This window comes from Eurosta solidaginis, chromosome 4, assembly GCF_040869045.1.
Source record: "Eurosta solidaginis isolate ZX-2024a chromosome 4, ASM4086904v1, whole genome shotgun sequence".
Taxonomy (NCBI): Eukaryota; Metazoa; Arthropoda; class Insecta; order Diptera; family Tephritidae; genus Eurosta; species Eurosta solidaginis.
The window spans coordinates 5,797,816-5,816,935 of NC_090322.1; the positions used below are offsets into that span (position 1 = coordinate 5,797,816).

Genomic DNA, 19,120 nt, shown 5'->3' on the forward strand with positions numbered 1-19,120 from the left:
TGTTTCGAATATACCTTGTAAATCTCTTCAAAGCCTTTTCTCCCGGGAGTGGGAGTCGAACCCGCACTCCTACGATAGTTGAGATGGTTATAAACGCATTGAAAACCGACGTACCAAGCATAGCTTTAACACATAATTGCATACGAAGTATGCAATGTGTAAAAGATTAAAATATGCAAAAAGAAGGTAATTGGGAAAAACTTTACAACAACTAAGGCATGACGTAGCTGAATGCGTTTATAACCATCTCAACTATCGTAGGAGTGCGGGTTCGACTCCCACTCCCGGGAGAAAAGGCTTTGAAGAGATTTATAAGGTATAATCGAAACAGCTGTCGCCTTGTCCGTCCTGATGTCACGTTGTTTAAATTTTTCCCAAATTATTAAATAAATTGAAAAATTGCTTCAAATAAATGTTTTCATACATTTAAAAAAAAAGCAATACGGGCAATCCCCGATTATTAAATCATACAAACAGACAAAATTGGTTAATTCGTTGTAGTTCTATAAATAGAACAAAAACAGCAACAAAACCAAAGTTTCTTTGGAAACCGCCGTACCAAGCATAGCTTTAACACATAATTGCATACGAAGTATGCAATGTGTAAAAGATTAAAATATGCAAAAAGAAGGTAATTGGGAAAAACTTTACAACAACTAAGGCATGACGTAGCTGAATGCGTTTATAACCATCTCAACTATCGTAGGAGTGCGGGTTCGACTCTCACTCCCGGGAGAAAAGGCTTTGAAGAGATTTACAAGGTATAATCGAAACAGCTGTCGCCTTGTCCGTCCTGATGTCACGTTGTTTAAATTTTTCCCAAATTATTAAATAAATTATAAAATTAAAAAATTGCTTCAAATAAATGTTTTCATACATTTAAAAAAAAAAAAGGGCAATACGGGGCAATCCCCGATTATTAAATCATATAAGAATTTTCATTTGAAACTGGAAGAGGTCCAACAATATCCATATGAATATGTTCAAAACGACCTGATGGTATTTGAATTTTTTGAATAGGAGATTTAGTATGTCTTGAAATTTTGGATTTTTGACAATTGATACAAGATGAAGTCCAATCGTTAATTTCTTTACGCATGTTAGGTCAATAATATTTATTTTGAATTAATTTTCTAGTTGTTCTTATACTTGGATGAGATAATGAGTGAATTTTGTCAAATAAAATTCTTCTCATAGAATGTGGAACATAAGGTCGAAAGGGTTGTAGAAATATCACACCATATGTTTAAATTAATAACTGGAATATGAATTTCTTTTAAATTATTTTTCGAATTTGATCAGAAAAGGTTTTTTGTAAAAATTTATCAGTTTGTTGTTCTTTATATAAAGTTTCTAAATTTATATCTTGAGTTGAAATTGCATTTACTTCTGGAATACGGGAAAGTGTGTCGGGAACTATGTTGTCTTTTCCACGTATATATTGAATATTATTTGTAAATTGAGCAATATATTCAAGATGACGTAGTTGACGAGGAGATCTATCCACTTTAGAATTTAGAACATGAGTTAAAGGTTTATGATCAGTATAAATTGTAAAAGTTCTACGTTCAAGAAAATGTTTAAAATGTTTAATTGAATTATAAATTGCCAAAAGTTCACGATCAAATGTTGAATATTTAGTTTCTGTTGTAGTTAATTTTCCTGAAAAATAAGCTAAGGGTTCTAGTATATTATTGCTAGTAAAGAACTGCTCCAATAGCAACATTTGATGCATCTAGTACCATTAAAGTACCATTTTAGTCGAAATGTGTAAGTAAAGTATTTTTAGCAAAAAGTTTTTTAACATTTTCGAAAGCTGTTGTGGTTTCATTTGTCCAATTTAATTGTTTGAGTTTGTTTTTTATTGCATGTGTTAACATTTCATGCAGAGGACTAAGTTCTGTTGCTAACATTTTAATATATCTGTTATAGTAATTTCTCATACCTAAAACTTTTTGTAATTTATTTATTGAAATTGGTTTTTCAAAATTTGTTATAATTTCAATTCGATCTAAAGATGGTTTAATGCCTTCGCCTGAAATTTCGTAACTTAAGAAATTTAATTTATTTACACCGAGAGTACATTTTGAAGGTTTGATATTTAAATTATATTCTTCAAGTCTTTTGAAAACTGATTTTAAATGATTTATATGTTGATCTTCATTATCACTGGCAATAAGAATGTCATCAATGTATGTAAATACAAAATCGAAATCAGAAAATACATACTTCATTAATAAAGCGTTGGAAAGTTTGAGCACTGTTTCGTAAACCGAAAGGCATTCTTACGAATTCAAACATTCCAAAAGGGGTAGTTATTGCAGTTTTATGAATGTCTTCTTCTGCCATTGGAATTTGGTGGTAAGCACGCACAAGATCAATTTTGGAAAAAAATTGTTTGTTTTCTAAATCAATTGTTAAATCGTGAATATGTGGTAAAGGATACCGATCTGGTGTAGTAATACAATTAAGTCTTCGATAGTCTCCGCAAGGTCTCCAATCATTTGGTTCTTTTTTAGGAACGAGATGAAGTGGAGATGCTATAGGAGAATTTGAGGGTCTGCATATACCCGTTTTAACTAAAAATTCAAATTCAGCTTTAACAATTTTAAGTTTGATTGGATCAAGACGTCTGGGTTTCGAAAATGGTAAAATACCTTTTGTTTCTATGCTGTGAACCGTATGGTGTTTAACTTTTTTAGTATAATCTGGTTCACAGGTAATAGACGGAAATTCATTAAGTTATTTTGAAAACTTATTTTCGACGATAGGAATTTTGAGTGAGAAAATATCAGAAAATCCAGAAGATCCAGCAACTTTAATTTTTGTAGTAGAATCCATTATTTCTTTATTTTTAATATTGACAATAATTCCGAATTTTTCTAAAAAGTTTGCTCCTAAAATTGGTGTATCAATATTCGCAATAATGAATGGAAATTCAAAATCTCTTCTTAAACCTAAATCAATTTTAAGTAGTTTTGTACCGAAAGTTTCAATTGAAGAACCGTTTGCTGCAGTCAAAGTAAAATCCGAATTTCTTTTATAAATTTTAAATTTAGAAAAAGGAATAACTGATACAACTGCGCCGGTATCGATAAGAAAATTAAGTTTATTGAATTTATCAAATATGAATAGACGAGGAGTAGGTTTAATAATAGTTCCATTATCCGTCACCGTCATAATGTATTGTTTCAGTTTAAATTTTGTTCGGAATTTGAATTATGATTTTGATTAAAGTTGCATGGGGGTATACATTTAAGAGCGTTATTCTTAAATTTTTTGTGATACCAACAAATATTTGTTTGTGAATTAAAATTACGATTGTTTGAAAAATTTCTTGATCTTGAAAAATTTCGAGATTTAGATCTATTTCTATCTTTAGATCTTGAACGTATTTGTAATTGATTAATATCATTCGAAATTTTATTTAAATTTTGATAAATAGCCGTAGTTAATTCAGTTAAATTTTTAACGCATTGTTCTAAAATATTATTATTTATACTTGCGACTACAGGAGATTTGGAAGAATGAGGTGTATTGATTAAATCAAAAAGTTTGTCAGCTAAAATAAAAATTTCATCTCTGTTTTGATTATTATTGGAAGTCAAATGAATTTGTATTTCTTGTAGTAATTTACGAATCCACAATTTAAAGAGTAATTCTTGGCTAACTATGGAGTCAGAACCTATAAGTGATTTCATAAATCTGAATAATTCAGATGGTGAACGATCACCAAGTTCAGTTTTTGAAAATAATTGTTCTAATCGATTTTCTTCGCTAAAAGAAAATCGTTCGCATAAAATCTTTTTAATTGCATTATATTTATTGAAAAGAGGAGGGCTAATAATGTCAAAAATTTTAGAAATAGTATCTCGTTGAAGGGTAACTAGAACATTTTGAAATTTTAAATTATCATCAGTGATATTATTAATTTCAAATTGCCCTTCAACAAGTAAAAACCAGGCATCAGGACAATCTTGCCAAAATTGTGGTAATTTAATAGATTTAGTAGAAGGAAAATTTGTAAAGTTATCTTGTGTTGAAGTATCTTGTGTTATATTAGATATGTTGTTTTGTGTTGTATTAATGTTAGAATTTTGAGTTGTATTGTGAGGCATTGTGTTATTTGTATAGTTGTTATTTTGATTTTCCGAATTTGTAAAATTACGAGTTCGTATTGGTGAACGTAGAACCATATGAAAACAAATTTAAATGAAAAATTTGAAAATTAGAAAATATTTAAGAATTTTTTTTTTAAAGGGAGTTAACAATTTAAATAAAATATTTATTTTTATATAAAAAAAAATAATAAATTTAAATAATTTATATTAAAATTGTTAAAATATAAAAATAATCTTAAAATAAATTTGAAAATTTAAAATGTTTAAAATTTTAATTTAAATTATAATTGAAAAATTTTTAATTTAATATTAAAATAAAAATTATACTTACATAAAATTAAATTTAATAAAAAAAATATTAAAATTAATAAGTAGTTGATTGATGATTGTTGAAAAATTTCTTGAAATTAATATCTGTATTGTTTGATGTCGCAATGATTTTAAAAAATATGCAATGGCTTTGTTGTTTTCTTTATAAATCTCTTCATTTTCATCGTGATGTCTTCATTTTAAATCTGTTCTTGTGTGTATTATGTGCAAAATTGTTGTGGTAGCTTGGATAACCCAATCGTTGTTTTTAAGAGTATTATGTTGTAAATTTTTATTTTATTTACACACACATTTTAAGAGTTCTTTATTAATTAACAAATCTTAGGCAAATTTTATTTTGTATTTTTGTTTATGTTGCATAAATTCATAGAATGTCTACTAGTAAATTTCTGTTATACGTATGTACTTTTATGTTTTTAATTTGATTTTCAACACTTATTTTTTGTTTTAATGTTTAATATATATAATTTACAGCGACTGTTATATGAAATTTGCACAGAATGTTGTTTTATTGGGAATATATAGGGAACACAAACATAGTTATATTATATGCATACGAATTTCAATAGTGCAATTAATTAAATTTTTATTTTTTTTTTATTTCGTTAATTCTTCAGCTATGCTATATTTAATGCTATTTTTATTATAACAAATATGGAGGGATAGTTTTGTAATTGGTTTAGACAACTAAAACAAATTTTCTTTGGTAGCACGTCACTTAGTTGCACTTCTATTTGCGGTATTGTACTGGTCAGTAGCTCTGCGATACGTAAAGCGCCACATTTAGTAATTGTATCAAATAAAGATATAAGTCCGTTGGTAGGATCGCCAGTATATCAATATTCAGGTTGATATTTAAAAAACTCTTTTATTTTCGGTTAAATATAAAATTTATTTTTATTTATTTTTGATTTTAAATATTTTCCAACTAATTAGAACTTTCTTTTTTTTGAAGTTATTCAAAAATTTTAAGTTAACACGAAAACTCAATTAAAAATTATTTTAAAAATTAAAGTAAAGAATACAAAGTAGTTAACACTATAATATCAATCATAGAAATTGCTGAAAATATCACTAACCAATTTTTTTTTATTTTAGCATGGGAAGAAGTTTCCAAAGTGACGAAATTCTACGAAGGACAATAAACCGTTAATATTGCAGCAGCGATAAAGTAAAAACAAAAACAACCACTAAGAGCTACAACCAACGCCGCAGCATAACCCAACAGAAAATTTGAAAGATAAAAAATATCAAAGACAGAAAAATATGCAACAGTTTTGAGCAAAAAAAATGCCATAGCCATCCTTACACATCATTGCAACAAAGTGATGCAGACGTTACTGTCAGTTTGACGATAGCTAAATATGATTTATTTATATTTATTCATCGATCGATAATAGCAGAAAATGATGCTGTTCAGTGGCAGTTAATACTGCATTTGGCTGATCTCAACGGCGCGTGTGAATGTGTTGCGTTTTGGGGTTGTGTGCGAGTGAATCGGTGGGATTGTGAGAACTTCTTGGTACTACCGGCAAATTGTAATTAGTTGACGTTGTCAAATAAACAGACTTGTACGTATATGTAGTTGTTTATTTAAATTACGTTATTTAATAGGTGTTTTATTATACTATATAAAGAACAGAAAAAGCAAATAAAAAGAACGTAAGCATGAAAAAAGCTAAATTATAATAAAAAAAGCGAGCAACAGGCAAAGCCCTAACTGTAACATATAATAGATATATATACATAATTATATATAAATAAATACATATATGAAGATGATGCTGGAAATTACACATGCACATAAACACAAACTTATAAATATACATATGTATGAAATGCAAATATACACGAAAGTATATTGCTTTTTTGTTTGTATAAATTGCTGAACGTGCTTTTTTCATCTTTCAATCACACTGTTACTTTAAAAACTTAGAAAATAGTCAGCTAGTTTTTTTTTTTATAAAGAATACGAAATCGATAGCAAAAGAGAGAGACAATGAGAAGCAGCAGAGCGCAAAATAATATATGAAATAATAACAAAAAAAAAAAAACATTAAATAATAAAAGTTCATAAAAATGGAAAACAACTACGGCATGAATGTGTGAAAGTGCAGACGAAATGCTCAGCTAAAAGCAGCAAAATCGGAAAATAATGGCATCATAAAAATTTTAAATAAATGAATAATTGCTGCGACTGAAAAGGATCCACGCTTTCTATGCTAAGATCAAGCACAAACACACAAAAGTATATATTTAGAGTTAGATACGCATGAAAAATAGTCAAATGCACCCTTGCACACACGTACGTGGAAAACGACTGTCTTCAACGTAAATATGACTAAACCAGTTCGGGAAGGAATGACTGTTTTGTGCTCTCTCTTTTAAACTGTAAAATATTTAAATATATACATATATTTGCATATATTTAATTATGTATAAATTGTTCTGTATTGTAAATGTACTTTTTTTTAGAGTAATAAAATAAAAAAAGTTACACATGTGCTGCCGTTTACAATATCAATAACGTCTTAATTGTGCGAGTGTATTAACACAAAATAAAACAAATTGCATAGAAATACTTGCGCTGTTGCACCCTGCTGAAATGCTGCTTAAGTATCTCTAAAAGTTGCAAACTTTTCAATACTAAGTATTTGCAAAGCAGGAAAAAAAGTCATAAATAAGCAACAAAAAAAAAAAAAAAAAACAAAACTAGAATAGCAAAGCAGTTGCTGGACTGGTTAAATAATGCATTCATTTATACATGAACAAGAACAATAAGCACACATCTAATATAGTGAAAAATGTGCACATGCATACACACACACATACACCGCTCACAACAAAAGAATACTTACGTCAGCAAAGTCACGCGATATTAAACATTATTTATCACTAGCTAAAAGAACTAAAAAGAATTAACACAAAATAAAGAAAGCAAAAAAGTGAACTAAAATTCTTATATATGTATATATTTTGTAAGTATTTTAAGGTTATTTATATATTTAATACATTAGTAATTGCTATATACACTAAGCTCTAATGCATGATGAACTACGAACGATGAATATTAATCAAAACTTAATAAAAAAAATTATAATAATTAATATATTCAATGAAAAGAATTCATAATTGAAATTGAACTAAATAATTTAATAATTTATAATACCTACATACATACATAAGTATGTGCGCTATCAATAAAAAAAAATTTCAATGGCAAAAATTTAAATGTTGAATTTGTTTTCAGTTAATTATTTATAGCGTTCTTAAATTTTGTATTTTAATTTTATTTTAAGCGGTAAATATTTTTAATTTATTATTATTTTTAGGTATATACATACATACATACATACAAACATACATAATTCAGCCTCTTTAAAAGTAGTAGCCTATATAAAGACAGTGATTGTATTTGTTAGTCATGGCGTAAGTCAAATAAAAATGTGCGAATGTAGTCGACACGCAAAAATTATTAGAACAGCTACAAATTATTCACTACGATTTATTTCGCATGACTGTGATGTTTTTGTTGTAAATGTATTATTATATAAATTAGAGTTTTGGACATATTTAGCACACTTATATTTCTTTTAGTGAAGAAATTCATTAAACTGGTCGTCTGACAGTTTAGCAGAAATGTGTTGATTATAAGTTTTGCGGGCGCACACGATTTTGTTTATAAAATTGTTAAAATAATGTTTATACTTGTAATATTTTGCTGAGAATAATCTACTATTTCGCTAGTTTGGCAGTCACTACCCCAATTCGGTGTTGTTGTATGCCGAAGGTTTTGGGGAGTGTTATCGATGTTGATGGTGCTTTGCCGGATATAGATCCGATACGTTTCGGTTACAAAGCAGCTTTAAGCTACTAGCCGGACATGTCGGCAACGTTATATATGACTACATTAAACCTTCTAAATAAATAAATGGCACTTAAAAATATAAAAATATATATGTTTATTATCGAAAAGAAGTATCAACACATAAAATGAGGAGTGATTAAACAAAAGGCCGTATTTTCATATGAAATTCTATGGGAATACGAATTTTTGTTTATTCACTACTCAAATGTAGTTTATGTAGCATATTTTAATATGCAACTAAAAAAATGTTTCTATCATCATTGTTTTGAAAATATATCAAGTTTTGAGTGGTCTTAAACTTTGCATTTGTTGGAAGTGACTTTGGCGGCACATTTTTCATCAAATGTTCGCAATATTGAATCTGACTTATGTTTTAAATTGCAGCTTATAGTAGGCTACAAAAACTATATTTTAATTCTATGAATTAAGAGGGGACGACCCTCATGGCTTTTTAAATGTATGAAAACATTTTATTTAAAGACATTTTCTATTTATCTATAAACAATTGCTTTAAAACCACATCAAGTTTTGAGTGTTGATTACCATTCCTCGTTTAAAAAATATTGACCATCAAAGAAGAGCAGTAAAAAAGAAAATAACACAAATATAAAAATAAGTTTAAAAAAATTGCATGATTGGAGCTCTGAATAAGCCCATTGTGTTTTCAATTTTACTGAGCCACTTTTGCTTACTGTTTTACAAAAGTGAGCGTGATTATCAATCTGGTATGCCCCCTTATAGAATTTTTTTTCAATATACCAACAAGAATATGTATGTGTACCAAATGTGATTTTTTTTTTTCGAAGTATGGCTTCGAAGCGTGGAGTTAAGTAAGGGGGGGATACAAACTACAAAAATTGTTCGCATTTCTGCAGATGACATTTCGAGCTTTGTTATGATATATATTCAACAGTTTTTAAGTTACGATGAAATTAATTTACTTAATAGTGGAAAGTGCCAAGCAAATTTCTATAATTTTAAAATCATTTCATTTGGAACTGCAACTTCAGTTTACACATGAAGTTTCTTAATTATATTTATTTTATTCACTGAAAAACAAAAAAAACGCTTTTAGTTTTTCTTCGAATTTAGAATATGTAAAAAAGCTGTTGTGGCTACCATCCGATTTCGTCCATTTTAAATAGTGCGATGGGCATCAATAAACTCGCATCCCAAATCTTCAATCACGAACTCCCTAAAAATTCAGGGATGTCATCGAATCTTGATTTTTGTCAGAATCGCATTTGAAACCAATAAATATTTTTGGCATGGATTGTGACATTTTCGCTTTGATGTTCAAACTATAGGCCAAACAGAAATATAATTCACCAAACCAAAATGTTTTGAATTCATTGCAGCAATAATCATTGGGTTCAAATCCGTTTTCGACTACGATCGGATTCCTGCTTATGTCAGCAATTCTGACATTTTCGTATAAGTACTGCCCTATATGTAAGCCATGTTCGTATTTTAATTCGTTTTCTCAAACTTGTACCCTAATTTTTGATAAGATGATAGATAGATGGAGATATATATTAAATTCTGTATATAACAAAGAAGCAATAGTGGCACGTCAGTAAATTTTTTATGTCTGTCACTTCCTAGTTAAAAAGTTTAAATATAAAACTTCAGCAAAATTGGAAACTTAATAAACTAAAGAAATCTTAATATCATTTTTAACCCTAGAAAGATAACGTACGTCTAAGAGACGTGTTCAAGTTTAAGGACCCTAAAGATATAAAAAAACTTACATTTTTTTTTTTTAATCATATATATCATGTATATATTCACTTGTTTTAAGTGTTTTTTTAAAGAAAATATCGTTTTTTTAATATATTAAAAATTAAGTTTGACTTGTCTTGGACTTATCCTTAGAAAAATCAGTCTTTTTCGAAGAACCTCAGTTTATAGAAAAAAAAAAAAAATCAAATAAAATACATTTTTTTGTACTTTAATTGAATGAATTAACTGTTTTAAACTATACTTAAAAAATATTAGCTAAAATTACCATTTTAGGCAAAAATTACATATAAATTTTGTAGTCACGTAAAAGATAACGATACGTCTCTTAGACGTATTTTTAAAAAACAATCGTATATATTTCAGCAAACAAAAAAGTTACTACTGAAAAACACCCCCACTGACAAGCTGGTAATGGTAGCTGAGAAAACTGAGAATGAGAATGTTCTCTCTACGATTGCGGGTGACTGAGAACAAAATTAAAACGACGTACGTCTCACAGAGGGTCTTTGGATTTTTGTGAGTGCTGTGCATTTTCTAGCATGCAAAAATTTTGCTTATGTGTTATACGTAAAAAATACGCCACAGCCGCTACCAAAATATTTCCAAAAATTCGAATTAAATCTGAGCAACTTGAAGCTTGCTCAATGAAGATAACCGTAAGGTTTGGGCACAAGAAACTTTTTTTTACCGCTATGTGTTGAGGTTTACAGTTTACGTGATGCCAATGTGCCACACCAGCAGATACAATCACTGTTCACTACATATTTCGCTTATAAGTTTTAAATAAGATTTAAAAAATTATTTCGATATGCTAGCTTTCTATTTACCTGAATTGCCAAATAAAAATAAAAACGCTAATAAAATTGAAAAAAAAAAAAAATCTCATTTGTGTCGCAGCCAACCAGCTTTATTCTGATGAACTGACAAATGTAAGCGCTTCAGCAATTTTTCGGCACGCTTTAAAAGCACTACAACAATAAAAAATCACTGCACAACACTTATTTTGCAACAGAGTAATCATGGTATTTTTCTTAAATGTGTAATATGCTCAAAAAATGTTTGTTGAAAAACTTACTAGCTCAGCATAGTAGCATAAAAAAAAAAAAAATAAATGTAAGGCGCGATAACCTCCGAAGAGACTAAGGCCGAGCTTCTCTTCCAATTTGCGTCGTGCTCCACTTGATTTTTCCCTACAAATTGGCCGGACGGGACCTACATGTTTTATGCCGACTCCGAACGGCATCTGCAAGGCAGATGAGTTTTCACTGAGAGCTTTTCATGGCAGAAATACAATCGGAGCGCTTGCCAGACACTGCCGAGGGGCGACCCCGCTTAGAAAAATTTTCTTCTAATTGAAAAATCTTATTTCTAAAATTTTGATGTTGCTTTGCCCGGGAGTTGAACCCAGGGCATACGGTGTGATATGCGGAGCACGCTACCATCACACCACGGTGGCCGCCATCAGATGATGGCTCAAAGTTTTGTTTGAAATTAGTTTTTGTATGAACAACTAATATCTCTCTGGGCACCAAACTTGTGACTATTTGAGATTGTGATTTGTGAGACCCTTTATAACACTCATGTTGTCCTATAAACATATTTAGCAAAAACTATCTGTGTTAACCGCTCATTTTGAAAAATGCATTGGCCACTGTGCTGCAACAAATCTAAAATAGTTGTGCTGTGAAATTTACAAAATTTTTAAATAAAACTTGCTGGCAGTAGCTTTATCAATTTTATCAGAATATCACTCATACTATTACAATAGACTTAATCGTTTGTAGCCGATTTTCAAAAAAACATACGCCAGAATACTGCGACTGACACTCATTCGAATAACTACTAAATGGCATGTAAACAACATAAGCACGAGTAAAATGAAAGAGGTTGAAGCAACATGTTATTATAAAACGAAATTGGTTAAATTGCTCTGATCTATATTATATATAAACAAAAAGCAATTATTAACCAATTGCTGACTGTGATGTGACAGCATATGCGTCTCGTTTGACAATTGAAAGACAAGCATAGCTCTCGTCACATGCGTGATTAGCTGCGATTGTATAAACCAATAAAACCGTGAGCTGCGCTGCGACTATGTAGCGCCAGGTTTCGTAGTAAACCGCTGGCATAGCCGCATGCACTCACGTCGTGGCTAGTAGCTTAAGTGCGACAAGGCACAAAGTCCTATTTTGTAGTTTACAGCGACTTCTAGCTCTAGAAGGCAGCACAAATCGGGGATTGATTGATTCATATTGTCGCAGCTAATTGTTTTGCTGTGGGGAAGGCTGTGATTGGGTCAGTCAGTGATTGTCATCACTGCAAATCACTGCTTAGTCACAGTGACAAAAAAGACAAAGTCAGACTACGTTGTTTCACACAAATCGCAGGATCTGCCATAAGATGTTATGCGCAAAATTTGGCGGTTTTTTTTCAATTCGCTTACAATATAATACGGTATTGGTAGTTGTATTGGAGTTTTTACGAACTTACACTGTTATGAAAATAAATTTATGAATTTGTAACAATTTAGAACACAGTTTTATGCCAATTTCACACAGAGGCTTAATGAAATAATTAGTCAAGTTTTCTACATTAAAGCCCTAATGGAACTCAATCTTCCATACAAAATACAAATTCTTAATTATCTCATTATTGCGTTATTGACTGCCTAATCGAGTGAATAATCCAGTCGGTTTGGCTTGGTGCTTCGAATTTTATTGTCAATGTAACAAATGACAATCAATAATAAATTATTTTCAATACTTTACGAAAAATAGAAAAACACGAAAAAATTCAAAATTTACTTTTCACTGCATTTGCTGCCAGAGATAATATGGCTTTTTCGAAAATGGGCACATATTTCGTTAGGACGAAATGTTTTTTTGGGGCTGCTGACAGATGTTCACTTAATGAAGCAAAAGGCCCTGTATGAAAGGGGAAACTTAATTATTTCATTAAATAAAATTGTTATTCGATTAAGTTTCTGTGTGAAAACGGTATTACATACATATATTTCAATTAACTTGAATGTATTTAAAAACTTTGTAAAGAAACATACTTTTTAAATAAAAGCGATCAGATGAAATTACGATTACACAACAACTTTTTAATTAATTTTCTCTTACTTGTTCATGGATTTTATTTTGTTCTTCACTTTAGTTCTTCACTCAAAAAAAAAAAAATATATATATATATAAATAAACAAGTAAAAACTGCATTTGTTAGCAATTTAAAAATTTACAAATACAAATATTCCAAATTCCTCTATGCAAAATATTTTCTTCCAACTTCTTGTACATACCGAAATTTGATATACAAAATATGTATATATAAAACAAGTACACAAAAGAGACATATATACCCAACAACTTGGCTACATTAAATATGTAAAAAAAATAATCATAAAAAAATTAATTAAAAAAAACTAATAATTAAATAATGTAGCAAATAAGTATGTAAGCATTGAGTTAGTTAGATAGCATTTTTGAAAAATTTCGAGTAAGATATTAACTATATGTTTAACTCAATCGATATAGTTAAGCAACTAAATTCAACGGCTTATAATTAGAGCAACAAAAATATGTATGTACGTTTGTACATGTAATTATTTTTTGTTCGTGATTAATTTATATGTAAACTTTTGAGACATCAAACAGCAAGTGAAAATTTCAAAGCCTAAAAAGAATTTATTGTAGAACATGTAAAAACCAAAACGAAAGCAAAAATAAATATTTATATGATGGCAAAAAAAAAAAATGATATGTATTGCATAATTTTTCTACCGTGTATTTAGCATAGCATAACTAAAAGTTTCGCAAGTAAAATTATAATGTACATACATACAGCAGCGTTCAAATAAATAATAGAAAAATTCAAAAATATATATCGACTGCTGAATGGCATATCACGATATCTCGACTGCCGTTTCGAAAACGCCTCATCACAGATAATATTTAAACAACGCCCTAATTCAAAATTTGTTCAAAAACGTGCTATCTTAGAATTTGGTTGAGGAACGCGCTGCCTCAGAGATTTTTTCATAAACGTTCCAGTTGATGTCAAAATGTATTGAATTCGAGCTCAGATAGTGCGTTCTTCAATAAAATTTTGAGATAGAGTGTTTTCGAAACGGCAGCCGAGTTAGTGCGATATTCCACTCATCAGTCGATATCGTTGACGATGCGGTAAAAGCGGCTAACTCCTTTTTTCACGCAAAGCGACTTTTTGTTACAAATGCAAAGAAGTTGTAAAAGAAAAGTGTATGTTGTATCCACTTGCCAAAGTTGCGACCACTTGCTAAAAATCCACAGTCCATTAAAAATTGTGAACAGTTGCTAAATCCATATATTTTTAATACATTTTAAAATTCCAATGTTTTCATTCAATTCGTTCTACGGTAAAATTTTGTTGGATGGAGTTAGCAAATTTTACCGCATCGTCGACGATATTTTGATTTCAACATTTTGTTTTTAACTAACGTCTTAACACTATTGAAAATGTATGCTCGAAAATTTTATTAAAATCGAAATATGTATCTACAGTTATGTTCACAAAATAACAGCGGTGCATCCACTATTTTTTCCTAAGCACCGTTATGTACATATCGCTTATTTACTTCAATAGTGTCATAACTCAAAAAACACAATTTTCCAGGAGAGCCATTCAAAGATTTTAACTGCCATAGGTTGCGCATATAAAGGCATATTTTCAATTGTATAGCACGTGGTAAATTTTTAACGGATCATAAAGATTTTTTCATACAACATAGATCATTTTACTGGGTACGTTTATATGTTATTAACTCAAAAGTCATGTTTTTTCAGTTATGACACTATTGAAGTAAATGAGCGATATGTATGTATGAATATACGCAGTTGGCTTTTTGTGCCCATGCGTTAAAAACCTGTTCATAATAACCGCATTATTTCTAAATCCACTGTTTTCTTCACTGAAGTTTAATTTGTACGGGAATTGCTTTGGCTGCGAGAAGTTCGAATTAAAATTTAACCTAAACGTAGGCAATTAGTTAATTTTTTTTTGTTTTTTGGTTGGTATTTTCAAGCTAATTGAGCCGGTCAGAAACGCGAATTTTCATAAAATAAAATTAAACAAAAGCTTAAATTTTATAGAGAAAAGGAAAAAAAATATTGGGCGCTGTTTCAAAATAATCACACATGCTCTAAAATAAAAAAAAGATGCCGAAAGCTGTGGGTATTAAGGAGCAACAATCATTCGCATTGAGCGGCAAGTGTTTCAACTAGCAAAACAAGACCCAAGAATCACAGTGAGAGAGATTAAATAACAACATGGGCTGAACACTATAACTGTGGGAAGATTATTAAAAAGAGAATTGCCTGCCAAAATCGTAAGAACATACCTTTAATCATCAACAGCGCATTGCTAAAAGCATGGAGTTTGCTACATCGCACTATGTATGCCCTGCTTGCAATGTGTCCCCAGGCGACACCAACCATCTCTTTAATTGTAGTGTGGAACCAACGCCTCTAATACCCCTCACATTATGGTCCACCCTGTTGAAACAGCAAGTTTCCTTGGGCTCCCGTTAGAGGATATTGATGACAATTTGTGATCGGTTGCACCCCACTGCTATAACAACAACAACAACATCGGTTGCACCTATTGGATGGGGCGAAGCACTGCTACAACAACAACATTCCGATAACTAATGGCCAACTATTCTATGGAGCGTGTGGAGCAAATAAGTATTATTTGGTTCTAAAAGACGCCGCGAATCCGCAAGAAGGCCGACGAAGTGTACTGAAAAGGTCGTGAAACGTGCAAGTGCTGCCATCATGATCTGTGCCTGTTTCTCATACCACGGTATGTGTTCGATTTCAAACATTTTCGGTTGCATTGATAACTTTCTTTTGTACCCTTAAGGGTACCATGCCTGCATACGCTGACAAAAGAATGCAGTTGAGATGGATACATATATAAAAAGGATAATATGGCAAAACATACCAGTAAGCGAGTGAAAAAAAGTGTGGTGAGAAGAAAGTATAAGTTATGGAATGATCAGCACAATAACCGGTCTTAGATTCAACCGAAAATATGTGGCGAACAGTGGAGCACGCGTTAAGTGTTGCCAGGCAAGAGGCGAAGATGTTTGAACACATCCATAAATTCAAAACCAATAACTTAAAAAAATGGCCAGGATCTAAACTTGGAAACTTATATATTAACGTATAGTGCTGCTATTTTTGAGTTTCCTATTTAGCATATTTAAAGGACAGAGTAAACAATTGTGGTTTTTGTTGTTGTTGTAGCGATAGGGACACTCCCGAAAGCTTTGGGGTGTGTTATCGAGTTGATGGTCCTTTGCCGGATGCAGATCCGGTACGTTCCGGTACCAAGCCCGACCATCTCGGGAACGATTTGTTGTGACCACATGCGACCTTCTAGGCCATCCCGCCCTCCCACCTCCTAGATCCATGAGGAGTTGACAATTGGTTGACAATTGGGTTTAGAGAAGCTATGTATTGCGCTGGCAACTTGAAAGGGCTGCACTACACAAATCCCATGAATCCGGTATATTAGTCGCCTCTTACGACAGGCATACCTACCGCAGGTATATTCTAACCCCCTAACCCGCTGTAGTTGTGTTTATTACTTATCTTCGCCAAGCAGTATTACAATTATCGACAAACTACATCTAAATGATTGGAATTGCAAAAATTGTTCGAGTTTTTTCAATAAAAATGTAGCGCTGCATTTTTTGTGAAAATAACTGTACATACAAAGTTTGAAGTTTCATTTACATAATTTTTGAAAATTAATTTGTTTTGCAAACTTTGTTTAAGCTTTTTAAATTTTGTTTTATCTAGTTGCTTTTTTCTAGTTTAAATAAAATATTATTAAAATGTCGAAAAAAAATTTTTTTTATTCTGCTATTTTTATGACCGCAACTGTGTATTTGAAATTTAAAACAAAAGTATGCCTTTGCCAAGAGTGACAAGTTGAAACGGTCAAAGGTTTATAGAAACAAAATAGTGTATGGGCAACATGAAAAAAAATTTAGCATAATGAAAAGAAAAACCTTAGCTTAAAAACGACTTAATACGTATAGTCCAAAAAGTTTATGTATGCATTAGGGTGAAGCAAAAAAGAAAAAATGCTTGGGGTGTATATCAGTAGCTTTGAGCACGCAAAAAAAAGATAGTTAAAGTTAGCAGCAATTTTATTTCAAGCAGAGGCGTTGCACTGTGTTCAGCAGATTTTTGAAGTTTGTATCTTGATATTGTATCAGCCGGATGCGCAGCCATGTTGAACCCCCTGTCAGCCAGTGTGCTCACTGCTTTTAAAAATCACAATTTTTGGTTTGTGCAAAAAATTTTAGCGTCCTGCTCACCGAGCGTTGAAGGGTTTTGTAATTGATTGATGGCAAAATTCGTCCAAACTATATATTTAATTAAGGAAAGGGGAAGCCGTTTTTTGTCAATTTGTATATGAAAAATGTATTCCATAATATCCTACTTTATTCTTTTGTTTTTTTCTTTAGTTTGTGTAAGTTCAAAATACATATTATGATCCATGTGCCATCTAGCGGAAATTTGCTTCGATGCATTGCATTGCCTTGAAGATATGTTCCAAGCCTCTACACTCCAATTAACGAAAAGCTACTTTAAAATTTAATGCAAGATACTAAACATCTACATACAAGTCCTCAAACAACCTACATACATATTTATAAAATCGAAAAAATATATATGTAGTTCTCCAGTTGAACTGTAATGCACTTTTCGAATGGATTTCTAACGTGACTTGAATTTACACTAGTTCTACAATCATTCTCCACTCGATTACTAGCTGGTAAGATATCCAACAGTTTTCTAGAGTCGAGAAAAAGAATTCCTCTAATGGTGTAAATAGTTTTCTGGTAGGGCACGGAGCTACTTATATCCCAAGTCTCAAAACTCTAGTAAGTTGAAAGTAACTTAAAAATCGATCTTAAGTCTTTCCTATTACTTAAAAATGTTTGTACAGGTATTACGCACCTTGCACCAAGCTACAAATTTTATACCCCAAGCAAAGAAAAAAGTGTATTGCCTTTTCTTTCTTATTTTGCTACACCCTAATGTGCATATCACATATAATAAATTACATAATAGGTGTGAGTGTATATTAAAAAAAAAAAATATATATATATATATCAATAATCAAAATAACTCTAGCTGCTAAAACATTGAACTAAACTATAATTATTAAATAAATTTGAAAAATTAAAAAAAAAATCGTATTGCAATCATTTTTTCACGTGATTTTGAAATAATTTTGGTACATAAATTTAATGAAGAAAATAGTTTTTATTTGTAAAAATAAAAGATTTCATGTACAAACGTGCTTTTCAGGCATTCATAGAAAGCCGAATACTCCGTCTGCGTCGATTTCAAATTCATTAAAAGAACTTTTTGAAACCTCGGTTTGAAAAAGTAACCAAAAATTTTTGTTGATATTGCTCAAGAAAGTAGCGATGCCTCCAAGGTGAATCCATACAACTTGATGCTAAAGGGAATTCAAGCCAATTCGCGGTGCAGAAGTATGTCAAGTCGAAAGGAAATAAGCATTGGTTTCGATTAATTGACATATTTTTGTATCGAGGCGTTGTATGGAAAATATCAAGAAGAAGCAAGAACCAGGCTGATACTGAGTTCAAGAAGAATGGTTTTACCTTCTTAGAATTTTATTACGAGCTTTCCTTTAGAATCTAGTTAAAGAATAAGGCCCTTCTACGAAAAGCGTGCATACCGAGGGATTATTCTTAGCCCCTGGGATTATTCTTGCTGTAAAATGGCCTAGTCGCTGGGTTTGACGCTTTGAAATTACATATCGCTCGTTCCAAAGTAAAGAGATGTAATTCAAAATTTTAATTTTTTAGGAAAAAAAAAGTTTTGTAATTTTAAACAGTTAGATTTTAACTCTAATTAAGATAGCACCTGGAGATTCACGTCAATTTGGAAGGTATGACAGGAAACAACAATTATTAAACTAGCAGATTACTAAAAAATGTCTTCATCTTACTTTGAAAGAGATGCTG

General features: G+C 30.8%; 2 protein-coding genes across 10 annotated transcripts in view; one reads left to right on the forward strand and one right to left on the reverse strand.

Annotated features, from left to right (window-relative positions):
* The window catches only part of LOC137248865 (serine-rich adhesin for platelets-like), a 124,195-nt gene extending 105,878 nt beyond the window's left edge, over nucleotides 1-18,317 (forward strand). For all 9 annotated transcript variants that reach the window (XM_067779809.1, XM_067779806.1, XM_067779807.1 and 6 more), the window contains one exon: nucleotides 5,550-18,317. In XM_067779809.1, coding sequence (XP_067635910.1) covers nucleotides 5,550-5,596 — 47 coding nt within the window. In that variant the 3' untranslated portion in view covers nucleotides 5,597-18,317. The remainder of the gene's footprint in view (nucleotides 1-5,549) is intronic.
* The window catches only part of Usf, a 61,635-nt gene that overhangs the window by 7,776 nt on the left and 34,739 nt on the right, over nucleotides 1-19,120 (reverse strand). The gene's annotated exons all lie outside the window — the stretch shown is intronic.